The 17294-nt window shown below is 52.1% G+C and overlaps 1 protein-coding gene across 2 annotated transcripts; it reads right to left on the bottom strand.

Moving 5' to 3' along the window:
• Positions 1 to 408: 408 nt before the first annotated feature.
• On the bottom strand, positions 409 to 16755 carry LOC120405383 (chemokine-like protein TAFA-5). 2 transcript variants are annotated; one of them, XM_039538974.1, is made up of 4 exons: positions 16470 to 16755; positions 8488 to 8640; positions 6675 to 6802; positions 409 to 589 (listed from the first exon to the last, which is right to left on the bottom strand). In XM_039538974.1, exons 1-4 carry the CDS (start codon positions 16564 to 16566, stop codon positions 488 to 490), a joined length of 480 nt encoding a protein of 159 aa, XP_039394908.1. In that variant the 5' UTR covers positions 16567 to 16755; the 3' UTR covers positions 409 to 487. The 2 variants fall into 2 exon arrangements, with proteins under 2 accessions (XP_039394908.1, XP_039394909.1); XM_039538975.1 differs by having other exon boundaries at positions 454 to 1132.
• Between the last annotated feature and the right edge of the window lie 539 nt (positions 16756 to 17294).

Raw genomic sequence — 17294 nt, 5'->3', positions numbered from 1 at the left:
CACTCCACCCTCTCTCTCCCGCCTGCCCATGGCGAATACCTCCCCAGACTATCCTCCGCTGACAAGAACTGAACCCCCGCCACCCTCTGGGAATCTCCTAGCCAACATTTCCTAGCAGGGATGTCCATGGGAGGGTGGAGGGCACTCGTGGGACCCCAATTCAGAACATGTAATCCCATCCCAAGAGCGATGCTTGCCCAGTCAAGGCCCAAAAACACCACCATGGGACCAATCAAAACAAACTAACATGACTCAATTGAAAGATTTTTTTCCCCCCACCCAGTGATGAATTGACTGCAAGTGGGCGACAGGCTGAGAATTTATTCGTAGGAATAATTTGGCCATTTGTTCTGAGCTGCTGAATAAACCTGGGGAAATTGTGAGCTGCTGATGGACAAGTTGCAAATGGAAAGGAAGAGAAACTCATTGAATCAGTGTTTCCCTGCTGGGTGTGCGGTGGGGGCTTGGCTCAGACAACACCACAACCTCAGGGGACTCTCCAAAGGGCTGAAGGTGAACCAGTGGGGTAGAGATGAGATGACCGTAGCACCTTCTCTCCGGCGCTGTCCCCTCTGCATCCTCTCACTCTCTGGAGATTGGGAGGGGAGGAGAAATACAAAAGAGTTTGCTTCAAGGTGATGGACAGACATCCCTAACTCTCAGCTCCGCTGTGGTTAAACATCAGTCTGCGTCCATCTCTCCTTGGGTCTCTCAGCCTGGGCTGCTCCCTAGTGAGCCAGCCGCAGCAAATATGCCCACTCCTTAACCCTCCGGGTGCCAAGGGACTGCTCCCTCTGTTCACAATGAAAAGATCTGCAGAAAGATGCATTTCAGTTAAAACCCCTCCGGGTGACAGAAATCCATTAGATAGGGATAAACCCAACACGTCTTTCCAGCTGTTTGGCATCATCCCCAGCCGGCAACAGAGCGAGGCCCTTGGCCCAGGTGGTTCTGTGTCCAGCGTGTGGGCTGCAAAGCAGAGACTTGCCAGGCCCTGCTGCAAGGAGACCGACCCACGGGGATGCGGACAGAGGGGCTGGCCCCTTGCCCCAGGACGGCAATATTTGTACTGCTGCGGCAGCCAGGAGTGGAGGCACCAGGCTCGGGCTGTCAGCTGCTGCTGTCAGGAGACCTGGGGAAATAAAGCACACAGGGAGCCTGTGAATCCCTCCCTCCTTATCTGCCTCCTCCAACAGCCCTGAGTGCTTTGGGGCAGGTCAGGGCCCTGGACAGGGGTTTGTGCACCCTGAGACCCATCTGCTGCCTCCTGCCAGGGGTGTCCCCACTCTTCAATTAGCCCCGGCGCCCCACTGGAGCATCACCTCCATGCTGTTAGCTTGACCCAGCTAGGGACACTGTGGAAAGGCCTTTTGCAACCCTGGGATGGTGGGGAGAGCCCGGTGCACAATAACTCTGTCCCCTCCGAGAAGGAAGGGGCCCCAAACACAGATATCAGCAGAGCACGGGAGGGCAGGGGTGCCAGCCTACAAGGACGGGGGTGCAGGCTGCAGGGTCCACACGGGGGATCCAGAGGGGGACACTGAGCAGAGAGCCCTGGACAATGTGTGTGTGGAGTTCGAATGCCTGTGTCTAGCCACAGGGCAGGTGCCACGAGGCAAGCTGGCCCCGCCTCGCCTCTCTGCCCTGGCCTGGCCGGATGAGAGGGGAGGTTGGCCTCCCTGCCCTGGTCAGTCCTTGGCCTCGCTGCGGGCAGCTCCTGGGTCATGCACTTAGCACTGGCTATAGATAGGGTGGAGCCAGGCACCTCTGGAGAGCAAAGTCCTGCATCTTTGGAACAAGTGGCAAGGCAAGCATCCCTCATGCTGCCCTAAACTGTGGCATGGCGACCCTACCTCCAGAGATGGGAGTTAGTTCAGTCTCTATCCAGTCAGTCCCTGGCACCTCTGCCAAGACCTGTCATTTGGTGCCAGTTATAACAGTGTGTGTCCACTAGGAACTAGAGTGAGACCCATCAGCTTATTGCACATAATCTTCTGATGGCAATGGCTTTTGGTCACTCACTCTCTGCACTGGAAACGAATACCAGCCCCCTGAGCCAGCATCTTAGCTCCCCGTTTATTAAACGGTTGTAGATGGCGTCATGCTCTTGGAAGCAAAGGTCTAGCGAGGAGTCTGGCTGCACTATACAATCAGCTCTGTGCAGAGTCGCCCAGACAGACCAGCCAATGTAGCTCTCTCCTGCCCTACAATCTCACCTGCTATCTAGGTCGGGGCCTCCCCTGAGCCGGGGCTGCCGGCTGGTCCTCTCTGCATGGTGGTATTGCACATAAATGTCTCCCGGAGATTAAGCCGGGAGCAGCAAATCAGTTTCACATGGGAACGAAGTGGTGATTTATCTCAGGTCCCCAAGAGCTGGCTGGTGCTTTACCCTGGTTGTCCTCTGAGAAACTTGTCTTTCAAGGCCCTGATCTCCTTGCCGAACTGAGACCCAGCCAACTCATCACACAGTCCAGAGGCTTGTGCCACAGTAGTTCTCGACCTTTTCCATATTGCAACCCCCTTTTCAATAATGTAGCCCCGACATTTATGAGTAGGGGTAGGGCAAAGTGGCTATGACCTCCCTGACACCTGGTCATGACCTCCAGGTCAAGAACCTCTTCCCTAAGCCGATTGGTTAGTGCCTTGTCTAGCCAGTATCTTCCCCCTGTACTGATCTACTTCTGGTTGGGCTTATTGAAGGAATTAGGGGCTCCCGCTCCTCCACAGGAATGAACTCTGAATCTCAAGGGGGTCAATAAGGAAGGCCCTCCTGACAGCCCCAGGACAAGAGGCACAGAGTTGAGGGAGAGAGGTGGGTTGTGCCTCCTGGAGAGAGGTTGCAGGTGTGTCTGTTTACTGTGATCCATTTGCTCTGGTGGGGAGGTTTCTCACTCCAGAAGGCAAGTACAGTTCTACATTTCCACCAACTCCTGGGGAGAAATGTGTGGATTCCACACTGTTGCCCAGTGCATCTGAATATTGAATTATGCAAAACAGGGCTGTGCAAATGGGGCAGGAGGGCAGTTCTGAGAGGATGTCTGATTAAATATGAATGCGCCGCTCCTTTCCCCTGGCTCCCGCTCCCAGCATCCCAGGGCGGATTTATCTTTCCTTCGCTGCCTGGAAATGGCACGCAGTTGGCTGTTGTTCTCTGGAACGATCAGGATCCTTCTACGCTGCACGCCAGCCTTTTGCACCAGAGACACGCAGGGAAATTCAGGCTGAGTCAGAGGGATGGAAGGATGGGATCCCAGCCCAGCAGAGCCCCAATATTCTAGACGAGGCCTAGGTTCCCCAGAAGTGAGCGCACCCCCCATGAACAAGAGTTCTGACATTACAGACAGGGCTCCATCCATACCCTCTCCACCCCAGACTTCTCCACAGGTCCCCAGTCTCTCAGAACCAGCTTCAATCCTAAAACCAAACCCAGTTACAACTGGAGAAAAGACCCTGATCCAAACCCAGAGCTCAGCCTTATACAGAGACTCAGTCCCAACCATGCAGATAATGCCCTGACAATACAAAGGGTCCCATCCTTTTTAGACAGGACTCCATGGTCATAGGGGCACAGGCCTGGAAGGGATCTCCTGGGTCAAGTCCCCTGCTATCACCAGGGTTGACGCTGGCAGCCCAACTCTGCAAGGCAAAGCCCGGACAGGACACACAGCCCCAGCCGGGACATCGGCCCTGGATACAGCGTCCTGAGGCTGCAGATCAGGACCTGACCACGCTAATTAGATTTGTGATTTTGCACATCAGTTGACGGTGGAACTCACTACCACATGATGTCACTGAGGCTAAGAATTTAGCAGGATTAACAAAGGGATTGGACAGTTACATGGACACCATGAATATCCAGATTTAGCATACAGTAGTTATTGCTAACAAACGTTTTGGACGGGCTAACCTCACGCTTCATGGCTTCAACTGATCTCTCTAAGGGATCAGGAGGAGACATAATGCAGATTTTCCCCTTAGTCGCCCACTGCAGGGTTCTTGCACCTTCCTTTGAAGCAGCAGGTGCTGGTCACTGTTGGCAACAGGATACTGGGCTAGATGGGGCCCCTGGTCTGACCCAGTGTGGCTGTGCCTATGTAACTAAACAGGAAACTAAACTGTACTTCAGAGCCCTGAGATCAGCCCTTCGCATGGGCACCTCATTCTAAACCAGCCGGAGAGCCACATTTCTGCAAAGGCTCCGTCCAGCCCTAATTCCATCCTGTGCAGCAGAGGGTCCCTCCCACCGGGCCTTGAGACAAACCTGATAATGTGGAGATGGCTAGCGGCCAGGACAGCCGTGTTCACACGACTGCCTGCTTGCGAGACAAACGGCTGTGGCCTGGTGATGCCTGTCTCCCCTGTGCTGCGGGGAGCGTAATTTGCTCTTCTCCAAATCTTAATGTCTCTGACATTAATAAAATATCCCACTGCACTTCTGAGGCTCCCGCCAGCAGCATCCAGCTCCCCGTTCATTGTTATTCACTTGCTGAGCTGACTGCAGAGCAGACTCCTGGGCCTCGCGCAGAGGGAAGCCACGCAGCTGCTTCTATATCCGAGGGCTCATTCGGAGGATGCTGCCAGAGGAGCGTGTCACTTTGACAGCAAGATGCACAGACCCTCCTCCACCTGCGTCCCCTCAGCCCTCCCAACAGCAGAGATCAGGGCTCCAGTCCCTCTCGGTTGTCTGTGAAGGGAAAGACCGAGCAGCCTGACTGAGATGGGCCCCAGCTCAAACCCTGGATCCAGACATCCCCAGATTTTCAGGAGATGCCTGTAGTCTGAACTTGGTTCCAGATCTGAACCTCACAGCTGGCCCCCTTATCGATAACGGACCAAAACAGAACCACCAATCTCAACACCCCCAACGCATGGGGTCAGAAAGGGTTCCAAATTTGGATCCAGGTTTTGCACCTCGGGCTTGTCCACTCCCCACCAGCCTATAAAATATCCCCCAAGTTCCTGTGGGCGTTAGGAAAAGCATGTGCCTGGTGGAAGCCGGCCCCCTTCCCCCTTCTCTGCAGCAGTGCTGCTGTACCATGCCCTACAGCACCCCCTGCTGGGAATGGCAGGGACTGGAGTAGTTGGGAGCTCCCCCACAGCCAGTGATCTTGCCTCCTTCTTTACAGTTCCCGTGCTGGGAGAGGCTGGCACTAAACCAGCTGGGAACCAGTCTGCAGGTTTCAGATGTTTAAAATGACAGCATGTGATGGCTGTGTACAGGTCTAGTCCAGGCTGCAGCCTGTGGCATGGTGGGGGAGCCTGGCAGGCAGTCCCAATGGAGAAGAGGGCCTCTCCTTAGGGAAGACAGAAGGGAGCAGATGCCAGAGCCCGCTGCCTGTATTCTCTGCACTAGAAACAAAGCCATGATGCATTTGTACGCAGACAAGGCAGAACCGAACTGGGTCCACTCTGATAATGCAGGGCCAGCGCTTGTACCAAAGGGACACCTCCTGTTTATCCCGTCCCTGGGGAAGAGACAGAGTTGAGTGGAGTCTGTGAGTGGGGGTTGGCAGGTGGGCACTAGACCTTTTCCTCTCCCTGGGGGATGGAGCTGGGTCCAAGAGCAGGGCCTGCAGGATCTGCTATTCTCTCCCTGTGTTAGCAAAGGTGATTCCCTTAGGTGCCAGCAGCTGCCTCCCTGTGCTCTCAGGGCAAGCGGAAGGAAAGTACCTCATGTTGGGATTTCATTGCAATTTCCATCAAAGCCCACTTTAGCCAGAGGTCTGTGTTTCTTGGGGCCGTTTCTCCCATCGGGGTCTGTGCACGTTGTGTGGAGCAACCACAGTGCTCTGCCTGCCTATCTGGAGTAAGAGACAGCAAGCTCCCTTTCCCGCCATGCAAATATTCCCCCTTCCCTCCCTATAACTAAAGACTTGACCTTCCCCATACACGTGCCTACTAGGAGAGCGATGGCCTTGTGGTTACTATCCAGACCTAGGAGGCTGGAGATCTCCGCTCTCATTCTGACTCTGCCACTGAAACTGTGTGAGCAAGTCACTTCCCCATTCTGTGCCTCAGTTTCTCCATCACTCTAAGATGGGATAACAACTAGGCAGACCTGTCCCACCCCTCACAGGCTCATTTGCGAGGTGCCTAGGCCCAGATCCTTAGGCTCCTAAATAGCTTTAACTCCCATTGAAATCACTGGGAGTTAGGCTCCTAAATACTTTTGAGGATCCAGGCCCTAGATAACATGGTGCTTTTTAAGCCAATCTCATGATCTTCAGGCGCCTGCCTCATGATCTTTGAATGCTTGGGGTTGACTGTGCAGGGAGAGGCCTGGAAATGCCCATCCCCACTAAAGCTATGATCAGGCAATGGGAGTGAAACCAGTTTCTCCAGCAAAGGAGCATCCAGCCCTATGGAGACATGTTTATAACCTTTCCTTATTGCCTGTCCTGGTTGGTTCCTGGAATAGCTCTCTGGGCAGAGCAGCTCAGGTTTTACTGGCAGTGATCCCAAATGCATGAGCTGATGGGTGGTGGTGGTGGGGGGATGTCCTCACTCACCCATGGAGACGGACACACACCCCGGTGATTCACCTTCGTTCCCAGCTAACACCAATCCCCCTCTCTCCAGATACCTTCAGACCAGGACACCCTCCACCCCCACCCCTGGCTGTTTCCTTCTCCCATCTCAGTCGGGTTGGTTGCAAGGAGGCAGGAGTTACTTACTGTGACGGTTTTTATTCGGCCCAGTCTTCTACTGCAGCTCCAGCCTGAACGATTTATTAACAAAGTGCACTGCTCCCCTTCGTCACAGGGCTCCATCCCACACCACTGCTTACTGGCAATGAGCTGAGCTGCCAGAGAGAGCGGGGGAGGGAACGGAGCATGGGGAGGGGAGGGAGAAATTATAAGGGTTATGAAAGAGGGTAGGGTACAAAGGGGAAAAAGATGGGTGTATATAGGGATGGATAGAAAGGTGGGTGTGTATATATATATTGGATGGAGAGACAGATGTGTATGGGGATGGATGGAGAGACAGATGTGTATATGGAGATGAATGGATAGATGGGTATATATAGAAATGGAGAGACAGATATGTATGGGAATGGATAGATGGGTGTATATATAGCAATGGATAGATACATAAATGGATGTATATAGGGATGGATGATAGAAAAGTGTATATAGGGATAGAGAGACAGATGTATATGGGGATGGATGGATAGAAAGATGGATGTATATAGACGTGGAGAGATATATGTATGGGGATGGATAGATAGATGGGTGTATATATAGAGATGGATAGATGGGTATATATTGGGATGGATAGAAAGGTGTATATATAGGAATGGAGAGACAGATGTATATAGGGATGGATGGATAGATGTGTATATAGAGAGATGGATGAGTGTATATAGACATGGAGAGACAGATATGTAGGGGATGGATGGATAGATAGATGAGTGTGTATAGGGAAAGAAAGATGGGTGTATATAAGGATGGATGGGTAGGTATATATGAGGAGCGAGACGGCACAAGATTAAACAAGAACAGGAACAATTAAGGAAAGTAAAATGAAAGAGAGTGGAAAGAAGGGTTGAGTTATCCAAAACAAGGAGACCAGGAGATAAAATAAAAGCAAAATAAAATGTGTCAAAGGGGCAGAGGAGAAAGGGAGAGAGAATTGAGGCCATTGGGGACAGTTTATGGAGAAAGTTACAATCTGTATCATTGTAGCACCTTAGATCAGCCTCTTGTGCTCCCCACGCATAGGGACACCTGCCACCTGTGAGGGACACATTCCCTAAGCAAAGCAACCTGAGATGACATGTCCCTCCCTCCCCAGGGCTCCACATGGCCCCTGACAGCTGTGGGCATAGCAACACTCCTGCTTGGATCAGTGGGGCTTTCTTTGCAGCACTCTGTCCAGTGGGGCCTCAGCACGGCTCATGCCTCCGTGCAATTGTGCAGTGCCTGGGAGTGGAGAGGAGTTCGCTTGTGAAGCTGGACTTCCCAAAGAGTTCAGAGCCAGATTTTCAGGGGCTCGGCACCCACAAACAGGCCAGATTTTCCAAAGAGCTTTGCACCCCGCCCCCCATGCTTAGGGGGTTGCAACCAACAGATATAAACCCTGATACAGCCGGACGTTGCTGGACAATGAGTGTTCTCAATGAGCAGGCATGTGTGTGTGTGTCACCATGGACCCCACCCAGGACTGTTTGACTGTGTGTCATGTCACCTGTACGGTTAGCAGCTCCCAGTGATGATAGGGGCCTGTGTTTCTGGGCCAGGCAGGGGTGCTGAGAGCCATTGAACTAAACGCTTAAACCCTGCATGTGATGGAAACCGCTTCAAGCCAGGGGGTGCCGCCTCACCCCTAGTTCCAGCCCCTCTGGGAGCAGGAGGATCTGAGTTCTGTGGCTGCTGTCATCATAAAGTCCCAAGCGACCATGGCGTGCATAAGAATGAGAACCAAGAAGCCACAGGCAGCCCCATAGCCCTGGACCGTAGCGCTCTGGAGCAGTCAGAGATCTCTTACCATCCACACAGGCGGGTTTTGCCCTCGTTGTGCCTGCAACTTGGCCTCTCCTGCAGGCACAGCGTGCTGTCTGCCGGGCGATCATCCTCCTGGGGTGGCTGAGGTCTCTGTTCAGCGCCGTAATCTCACACGTCCCCACCTCCAGCTCCTTCCCTGCAACGAGACACGGGGACATCCAGCAGCCACTGCACCGTCAGAGCACCAGGGTGCAGCCCTCATAGCAAGAACAGGAGGTGGGAGTCAGGGCGGCTGGGTCCCATGCCCAGCTCCGTCACTGACTTGCTGTGTGTTCTGGGCCAACAGAGTCAAAAGAAGCCACTGATTTTTGGATGCCTCTGTTTCTTGGGAGTCCAGCCAGAGCCAGCTAGGGCCTGGTTCTCAGAGGGGCTACCAGCCTGATGCTCCCATGGACTTTAGATGGTGGAAGGAAACCTAAACCCTACAGAGGTCCAAGTCCATCAGTCCCTACTGAGTTCAGTGGAAGCAGTTCCTCCATGGGGCTAGAGCCTGAGTCAGAACAACTCTGGAGATGGCCCAATCTAGAGAAAAGGCTTTTCACCTCCCTCCTGGCCAGGCACCGAGCACCTTCCCCCAGCTCCTTTCCTGTCCCATGGGGCCTGGGAGTGGCTTACAACATAAGCAGGGTGCCTCTCCCCTGATCAAGGGGAGGAGGGGGAGTCATTCGAACAGCTCTACTGTGATCCCAAGCACAGTCTACAGCCGTGGCATCTCTCTGTTTCTGACAGTCCTGCTCCTTCAAATGAAAGAAACCCCACCTGTTTGCCATTTACCCTATTAGCTGGATAAAAACACTTGCTACTTCCCTTCATATTTTTCCAAATTGCACAGATGAAAAGAGATGAGATCATGGGGATTTATATGGAAGCATTTGGCAGGCCTTTTCCTGTTTATTTGGCCTGTAATATATACAGTCAATCTGGATCTCCCAGAGTAAGCTATTTGTTATCCGAGTAAGTAGATGTGGGTGGGTAAGATGTTTCTATTAGAATGGCATTCGTCAGTATGACTTGCCTCACAGTATGTTGTTTTATGCCTTTGTTTTGATTAATTAGGGCCCGGTCCTTTATTCCTCATGACAGTCATAGCACTGAAGTCAATGGGGGAAGGATTCCAGGAGCATGCCCTTCATTTGGGCACGTCTACACAGCAAAACAACCAACAACAACATCTCTGCGGCGAGGATTCTCAGAGCACGGATCAAACGACTCCGGCTCCTGGGGCTGGCACTGCGGGGCTAAAAATAGCTGCGTAGACGTCTGGGCTCGGGCTGGAGTTGGGGCTGGGAAACCAGGTGAGCGGGGAGGGTTTTGGAGCCGGGGCTCCAGGCCTACCATCTACATGGCTATTTTTAGCCCTGCAGCATGAGCCCGAGTCTGTTGGCCTGGACTTGGAGACTCGGTGGGTTTATTTTTTTGCTACGAGTAAATGGTTTGTTTGGGGGGAGGGTGTTGTGAGGTTTTCTGGTGGACTTTTTAAACTTTGGGAAGCTAGCTATCAAGAGGAGTGAGGAGGTGCCGTGGTCAGGGCTGGGACACCTGGGACCTTGGGCAAGTCACTTAGGCCCAGATCCTCAAAGGTATTTAGGCACCTAATTCCCACTGATTTCAATGGGAGTTAAGCTCTGATCCTTATGTTGTCTTAGTTTCTCTGTGCCTCAGTTCCCCATCTGTACAATGGGGATAGTAGCACTGCCCTACCTCCCAGGGGCGTGAGGATAAACACATTAAAAATGGTGATGCGCTTTGAGATCTAGTGTTGAAAAGTGCTACAGAAGAGCAAGGTATGATCATTCAAAGAGTGTGAGGCAGTCGGATGTTATGGTGATGCTGGCCATGTAAGTACCTACGATAACTAGAGATGGGTCTCAATTGGGATTATTTAGTCTGCAGAAGAGAAGAATGAGGGGGAATTTGATAGCTGCTTTCAACTACCTGAAAGGGGGTTCCAAAGAGGATGGATCTAGGATGTTCTCAGTGGTACCTGATGACAGAACAAGGAGTAATGGTCTCAAGTTGCAGTGGGGGAGGTGTAGGTTGGATATTAGGAAAAACTTTTTCACTAGGAGGGTGGTGAAGCACTGGAATGGGTTACCTAGGGAGGTGGTGGAATCTCCTTCCTTAGAGGTTTTTAAGGTCAGGCTTGACAAAGTCCTGGCTGAGATGATTTAGTTGGGGATTGGTCCTGCTTCGAGCAGGGGGTTGGACTAGATGACCTCCTGAGGTTCCTTCCAACCCTGATATTCTATGATTCTATGATTCAATTCCCGAGCGTGTAGAAAGCAAGAGGTAAACTCTGATCCAAATGGGCTGTCCGTGGAATGGACCGAATCAGTGAAGTCTGTCAAATCTTAACACCTCCAAGCGCTGGTGCTGAGTTCTGGCCCCAAAAGCAGGTCTGCATTTGATGGGTCGGGGTCATCAGGAAATATAAAAAAAACAGTGAAAATATTTTCTAAGTATGTTTACACTTCAAAAATAACCTTCAGCTCCCGCTCAAGTGAATGGGAGTTGGGCATTTGCCACATCACAGAATCAGGCCCTTAATTCATAGCAAATGGAGGGCAAAACATTACAAAGCTTTCAGAACTTCTTTGATCCTTAAATCTATGGTCCTCATCTGGCCTCACATAACAATAGTGTCTGAACACCTCACAGCCTTTTAATGTATTTATCCTTAAGTCTTTTTTTTTATTGATCTGAAAATATAGCCACTTCTTTCTTCAGCAACAGCTTCGGCCTGCAGTCATGCTGAGTAAGTGGGATGCGGCTGCTTTGTTCTTCTTGTGAGGCCTGCTGGCTGGAGCTTCTCTGTTGTCCTAACAAATACTGAGCTGGCTCCTGCTCCCACTAACAGGGGAGTAAAACAGGAGGGACTCCAGTGAAGATGAGCGAGGAAGGCCTGGAGAGTTTTATTGCACTCGCTGTCTGGTCTCTTCCAGCCACACCCAGTGGCGGCGCTCCTTCTGGATGAAAGCCAGCAGAAAACATACACTGCTATGCTTTGTGCCAGGCTCTCTGCCGGGATTCCTGGACAGCCTGTCTCACCAGCGCAGCCACCGTTTCCACAGAGCAAGTGCCCTGCCCCTCAGGGCAGACTCTGGAGTGATGTGATCAGGCCTGACTCTCTTAAATGCTCCAGCTGCCCCTCTAACCAGCTAGCCAGAAACCGCTGTGGGCCCGTGCTCTGCTCCACCTGCCTCTCCCCTGAACTGCAGGCTGATTGGTTTCAATGCTGGGCACAGTTTGAAACGTGCTGGGGTCGGGCACTGTGGAATTCACTCTACTCGGAGCTCAGGATGAGCCTTGAAGACATGAAGCGGCATCTCTTTGGGTCAGCCTCCTGCTCAAGGGAATAAGCCATCCGGCTCAGACTGTCTCTCTGTCCACTACCTGGATGCTCAAGTGTTAGAGCGACTGCCATGGATGGATGGATAACTAGCTAGCATGGTTTTCAGACACAAATTGACTCCATCCACTCCCATCAGCTAAACCAGCTTAGAAACCAGTTTAGCTGGAACCATTATTCAAGCCAAGTTTATGCTCAGTTCCTTGCACTTGGTTCCCAGCCCAAGAAGGCCAAAGTGGGCTCCCAGTTTGCAACCTGATCCGCAGATCCCTTTAACAGAGAGATGGTCTCATGGGCGCCTCTCCTGCCATCTGTGCTTCTGAGGCCGAGATGGACACCCGGCCTTCTGCCCAGCCCTGGGAGCTATGGACATGCAGTTCCCAGTGCTGCGAAACGCTTTCAGAACAGATGTGGGGTGAAATGGGGCTCCTGGGAGAAGTCAGTGGCAAAACACCTGCTGAGTTCAATGGACCCAGGCTATTAAACTTGGCATTTAAAGTGGAAGAGCTGGGGAGTTCGTCCCTGGAAGGGTCTAGGTAACTGAGACAATGTGGGTTTTAAATGCACATCAGAGGCAACACTGCCAAATGCCAGTTTGTACTTGGTTATGAATCCAAAGCCTCTGTTCCTTGGGGCAATTATTTAACACGCTGCTCTCCCTCCCATTACATTGAAATTAATTGTGTGCCTGGCATTTAAAGTGTTCCTAGATTTAAAACAGCCAGTGCATGTAACTCTAGATCTCTGTTTGCTCCTGCTTCTGGCTCCTCTCGCAATCAGCCCCTTGAAAATAGCACTGAAGAGACGGGGCGTTTTCTCCTCCTTTCCTCTCCTTGGGTGACGTGAGTGAGACATCTTCAGGAGCATCAGTCTGTATTAGACAGAAAAAAGCACCACATGGAAAGAGATGGGAGAGAGACAGGAGCAGGAAAAATTCACTGGGCTGAGATGTGCACCCCATGGACCATTCCTAAGTGATAGGTCAATAACACTGACAATCCCTCGTCATTACCAAATTTAAAAAAATGCACGGACCAGTCACCGGGGAGAATCTGTTAGAAAGGGAGTCTGTGGATGAGTATTAGGGGCTTCGGCCATCATTCCCGGCCTCTGCTGGGTGCAGGCAGGGTCACTGCTGAAGAAGTAACCCTATGGTCTGCTACAGGCAGTCACAAGTGTTTTATAGGCAGCTCCAGCGTGAGCCATGTTTGGCCTAGTGTTTGGTAGCTTTGAAGCCAGTGCTGTTTGCTGCCCACAGCCAGGCATCCTCTAGGCCAAATACTGGTTCCAATGAAATCAATGGGAGATTTGCCATTGATTCAGCAGGGATTATGGTTTGGTTTGGGATATGTCTTGGAAGCCTCTGAGATCTGCACCAGGGGGATTCACCATTCCCCCTGCCCACACATACACTGCCAATTAGCTGTGGCCATTTGAACGATGGGCAATTTCAATAATGTCCGGAGGAGACTGTATGAGTCACACGTTGCAAAATGCTCCAGCACAAGAATGATGGCAGCTTGGAAAGCATCTAATATGGATCCAAACTAAATCCTCCTTCTAAAGGAGCAGGCACTGCCAGCTCTGCATTCATACACAACTGCACACCCCTAGGAAGGCAAGAGAACTGCTTTGAGTTGTTTTATTCCATCATAAGCAGAGTGAGAAGAAACTCTCGAGCAGGGCAAGGGCACTGAGAACCACGGCTCTGAAAACATTAGGATCTCTCTGAAATTTCTCTGCTCATTTGCTTCAAGGGAGCGGTAATTTCAAAATTTGCGCAGAGCCATTCAAATTCTATACTCTCCAGGTACCCAGCCAGAGAGAGAGGGGGTCTTTTTGAACCACTGGTTTTTAAATCAGAACTCCCCCTTGAAATTACTGGAAACCACTTCCCTCTCCACCAGGACACAGGCATGCACCCATCCACCCGGCCACCCGCACACACATTTGAGCATTATACTTTGCACTTGCCTAGAGAACATTAACCAATTAATCCACCCAACCCACATCTGATGTAGTTAAGTGCAACTGTCCCCATTATACAGACTGGAGCAACTAAAACACACGTCAAATTCTCACTTACTCCACTGTGGATCAGGAGTGACTCCACTGAAGTTACTCTGGATTTACATCAGTGTCACTCAGAGCAGAAATTTGGCCCACTAAGGTCACATGATTTGCTTAAACCCACCCAGTGAGTTAATGGCAGAGCTGAAGTTTGAATTTAGGATTTCCTGGTTCAATCTGCACCTCTCTGACTAGGCCTTCTCTCTACCCATTTGCTAAGCAGGGCTTTCTGGTTTAATATCTTACATCAGAAAGACACTGGGGTTCCTTTCCTCTGACATTTGCAATCTGCCACCGCCCCTTACCTCTAACAAGGCTTTACAAATTGCCCAGCAGGGGGCGCTATGGAGTCAGGAGCATTGCACCCTCTAACAGTCCTATCTTATAGCTCTGCCAATCCAGCTGATGCTTTAGCAGTTCTAGCCTCTTCCATGCCTGAGGCCAGGCTTGAACTTGTCTCTTGCTTGGCTGAGTAATGCTGCATCATTTGAATGATTGCACAAATGTTTAGTTACAGTTGGTAATTGTGGCATTATGTATGGATCCACATGGCTCAGCAACGCTCCTCTCACGTCCTCATTTGCAAACACAGCCTCTGGAGGCGAGGGAGACGCGGCGGCTCGCTGAAGCGCTCAGCGTAACGGTGCCGATTCAGGGGGCGAGCAAGCGTCTTGGCACGGTTTGTTCAGGTTGCTGCCAGCCCCGGCAGTCACGCGGCAAATTAGCAGCAAGAAAGCGGAGGAGAAGATTGAATGGCAAATCAGTTACATAGCATGGGGCCTGTCCTTTGAGGTGCCAAGCGACCTCAATTCATGCTGGAATCATAGAATATCAGGGCTGAAGGGACCTCAGGAGATATCTAGTCCAGCCCCCTGCTCGAAGCAGGGCCAATCCCCAACTAAATCATCCCAGCCAGGGCTTTGTCCAGACGGGCCTTAAAAACCTCTAAGGATGGAGATTCCACCACCTCCCTAGGTCAAGGCGCACAGTACCCCCACAGGATTGAGCCCCACAAAAGGGGAGTGTTCTCAGCCATTTTTCACCCCAATTTCCATGCCATTTTAACAGCTTCTCTTCCAGTTTCCCACTGTCTTTCCTTGGGTCATCTGTGAAACCCTCCTCCCCCATGTTGGCAGCAATTGGGAGACAGACCAAGCAGTGCTGGAAGTGAATTTCATTTCAGCTATAAAAAGGATCAGTACTGCATGAGATACCATCAAAAGACGAGAGAGAGATTCCAGCTCTCATCCAATATAGATGTCTGGCCATCCCCAAGACGCCTTCTGGAAACCAGCTGGGACAACACTGGAAAGTGGGACACTGAACTAGACAAAGTTTAGTCACTGGAAACATACAGCACCCCCCAGTTTGAAGGAAAAGGGAAACTGACAGTGATCTTCAGGGTTTGTTTGTTTTTTAACCTGGCAGTTTTCCTTTCTCTGTCCTACTTTCACTTCTCCCAGACAAGGGGTGGGGGTGGGGAGAGAGAAGAGTCACCCTGGGAACCCAAGTTGCAATCCACACTATATGGGACTCTGTACAATTAAAGAGAGTTCATTCCCAAGGCAGCTTATTTTAATTTATCTCATGTAAATATAACAGCCCCAGCCCCCGTGGCACTAATATTTTGCACTTTGTAGCACTTTTCACCTAAGCGCTTTACCCCTGTTAAGAAACAATCCTCAGTAAACAATGATCTCCAGTTCACAGATGAGAAACCAAGGCACAGAGAGACTAAGTGACTTGCCCATGGTCTCACAGGAAGTCTGTGGCAGGGCCCAGGGTTGAACCCAAACTTCCTAACTCCCAGTCCTGTGCTTCAGACCTTAGAGTCAACTTTTTCCCAGGGTATCCCCACATCTTCAGGGAGATATTGTCTTATGGGCACATCTCCACTCATGATGGCACAGACCACTTCCCTGCCCACTGGATGACACCGCAACCGCCTTACATGGAGAGGAATCATTAGGGAAGTACTGACTGTATCTCACGCTCTTTCTAATGTGATTTATCAGCTGGTAACAGGGAGGAGAGGCAGCCCCATCTCTTGGGCCAGCTCTGACCTAGCCCCATTTGACCCAGTGCAACACGCAGGCCCAGCATCCTCGGGAGGGAAGGGCAGCCCCAGTTTCCTTGCTGAATGGCTCAGCTCATAAGGCTTATCAGGCCCTCAGACCCCCAGTTCACAAAGAGGTGAATCCTCCCCCTACTGCAGGCCAGCGCCTCTCAAATTGAAAACCAGTCCAGGGTTCTGGCCAGGCACCTGGCAGCCAAAGACTGAGCCCAATGGGAAACTGAACCTCTTCTTGTGGAGCCCTGGCTGGAAAGTTTGCCCCCAGCCCTTACAGAAGGAGATGCTAACTCTGCTATGCGAAATCCCAAAGAGGAGGGGGATCCGTGCAGGCTGCATGGCACCAGATGGCTCTGATGCAGGCTCTCGGGGGTGGCATGTGGCGGAAGGCGACACAACCCCTTTAAAACTCCCCCTGCCCCAGCTGGCACAAGCCAGCAGCCTTGGCAGGCATATGATACAGCGGAGATGTTACCTTCCTTAGGCGGATGAGAATACAAGAGCCAGAAGAAGAGGAGGCAGCAAAGCGTGGCACCAATCCCTGCAGAGATCTCTCTCCAGCCGGCCAGCATCCTGAGTGGGCTGGGAGGGGGGCGGGGAGGCAGGGCTGGGCCCCCCTCTCACGCTGCAGGAAGTCCTGGTCCCCTCTAAATCCAACTACCAGGGACGTCTCCACCTGGCACAGGGCAGCCCAGCATGGCTGGGGAGCCGCTGCATTCCCTTCAGAGGAGAAGCAGGAGCGGGAGCAGGGGCGCTGGAACCATTTGTACAGTGGGGGTGCTGAGAGCTGTTGAACCAAACTGTAAACCCTGGATGTGATGGAAACCACGTCAAGCCGGGGGAGGGGGGGCGGCGGCAGCCCCCCTAGTTCCAGCCCCTCTGAGCAGGAGGAAGGCTGCAGCCAGGGAGCCCCCAGCTCCAGCCAGGCAGGAGAGCTGCAGCTCCAGGGGCACAGACTGGTTCCTTTAGTACCTGGGTCACCGCATCCCAGCCTTGCAGGCGGACCCCACGCGCGGGGGAGGGGGGATCTGCCCCTCTCGAGGTGGCTCCTTGTCACAGCTGTCTGCACCGTCCTGTGCTCCTGGGCCAGGCGGGGTCAGACTCTCCCCCTCAGCGGGTTGGATTTGTCTAAAGCCCAGTTTCTTCCAGCGGCTGAAACCCGAAAGTATCCAGAAGAGGCAGCCGGTCCACCCGGCTTCTCTTTGGGGGCCAGGGCTCCAGCGAAAACGCCTCTGCTGCCCGGCGGGGGCTGGAGGGAGCCCGGATCCCTGGGCAGCTCCTTTGCATTCAGCCCGCAGAG

Source organism: Mauremys reevesii, linkage group 4, assembly GCF_016161935.1.
Source record: "Mauremys reevesii isolate NIE-2019 linkage group 4, ASM1616193v1, whole genome shotgun sequence".
Classification (NCBI taxonomy): Eukaryota; Metazoa; Chordata; order Testudines; family Geoemydidae; genus Mauremys; species Mauremys reevesii.
The sequence above is the reverse complement of the archived record's forward strand: the minus strand, read 5'-3'. Positions and strand labels throughout refer to the sequence as shown.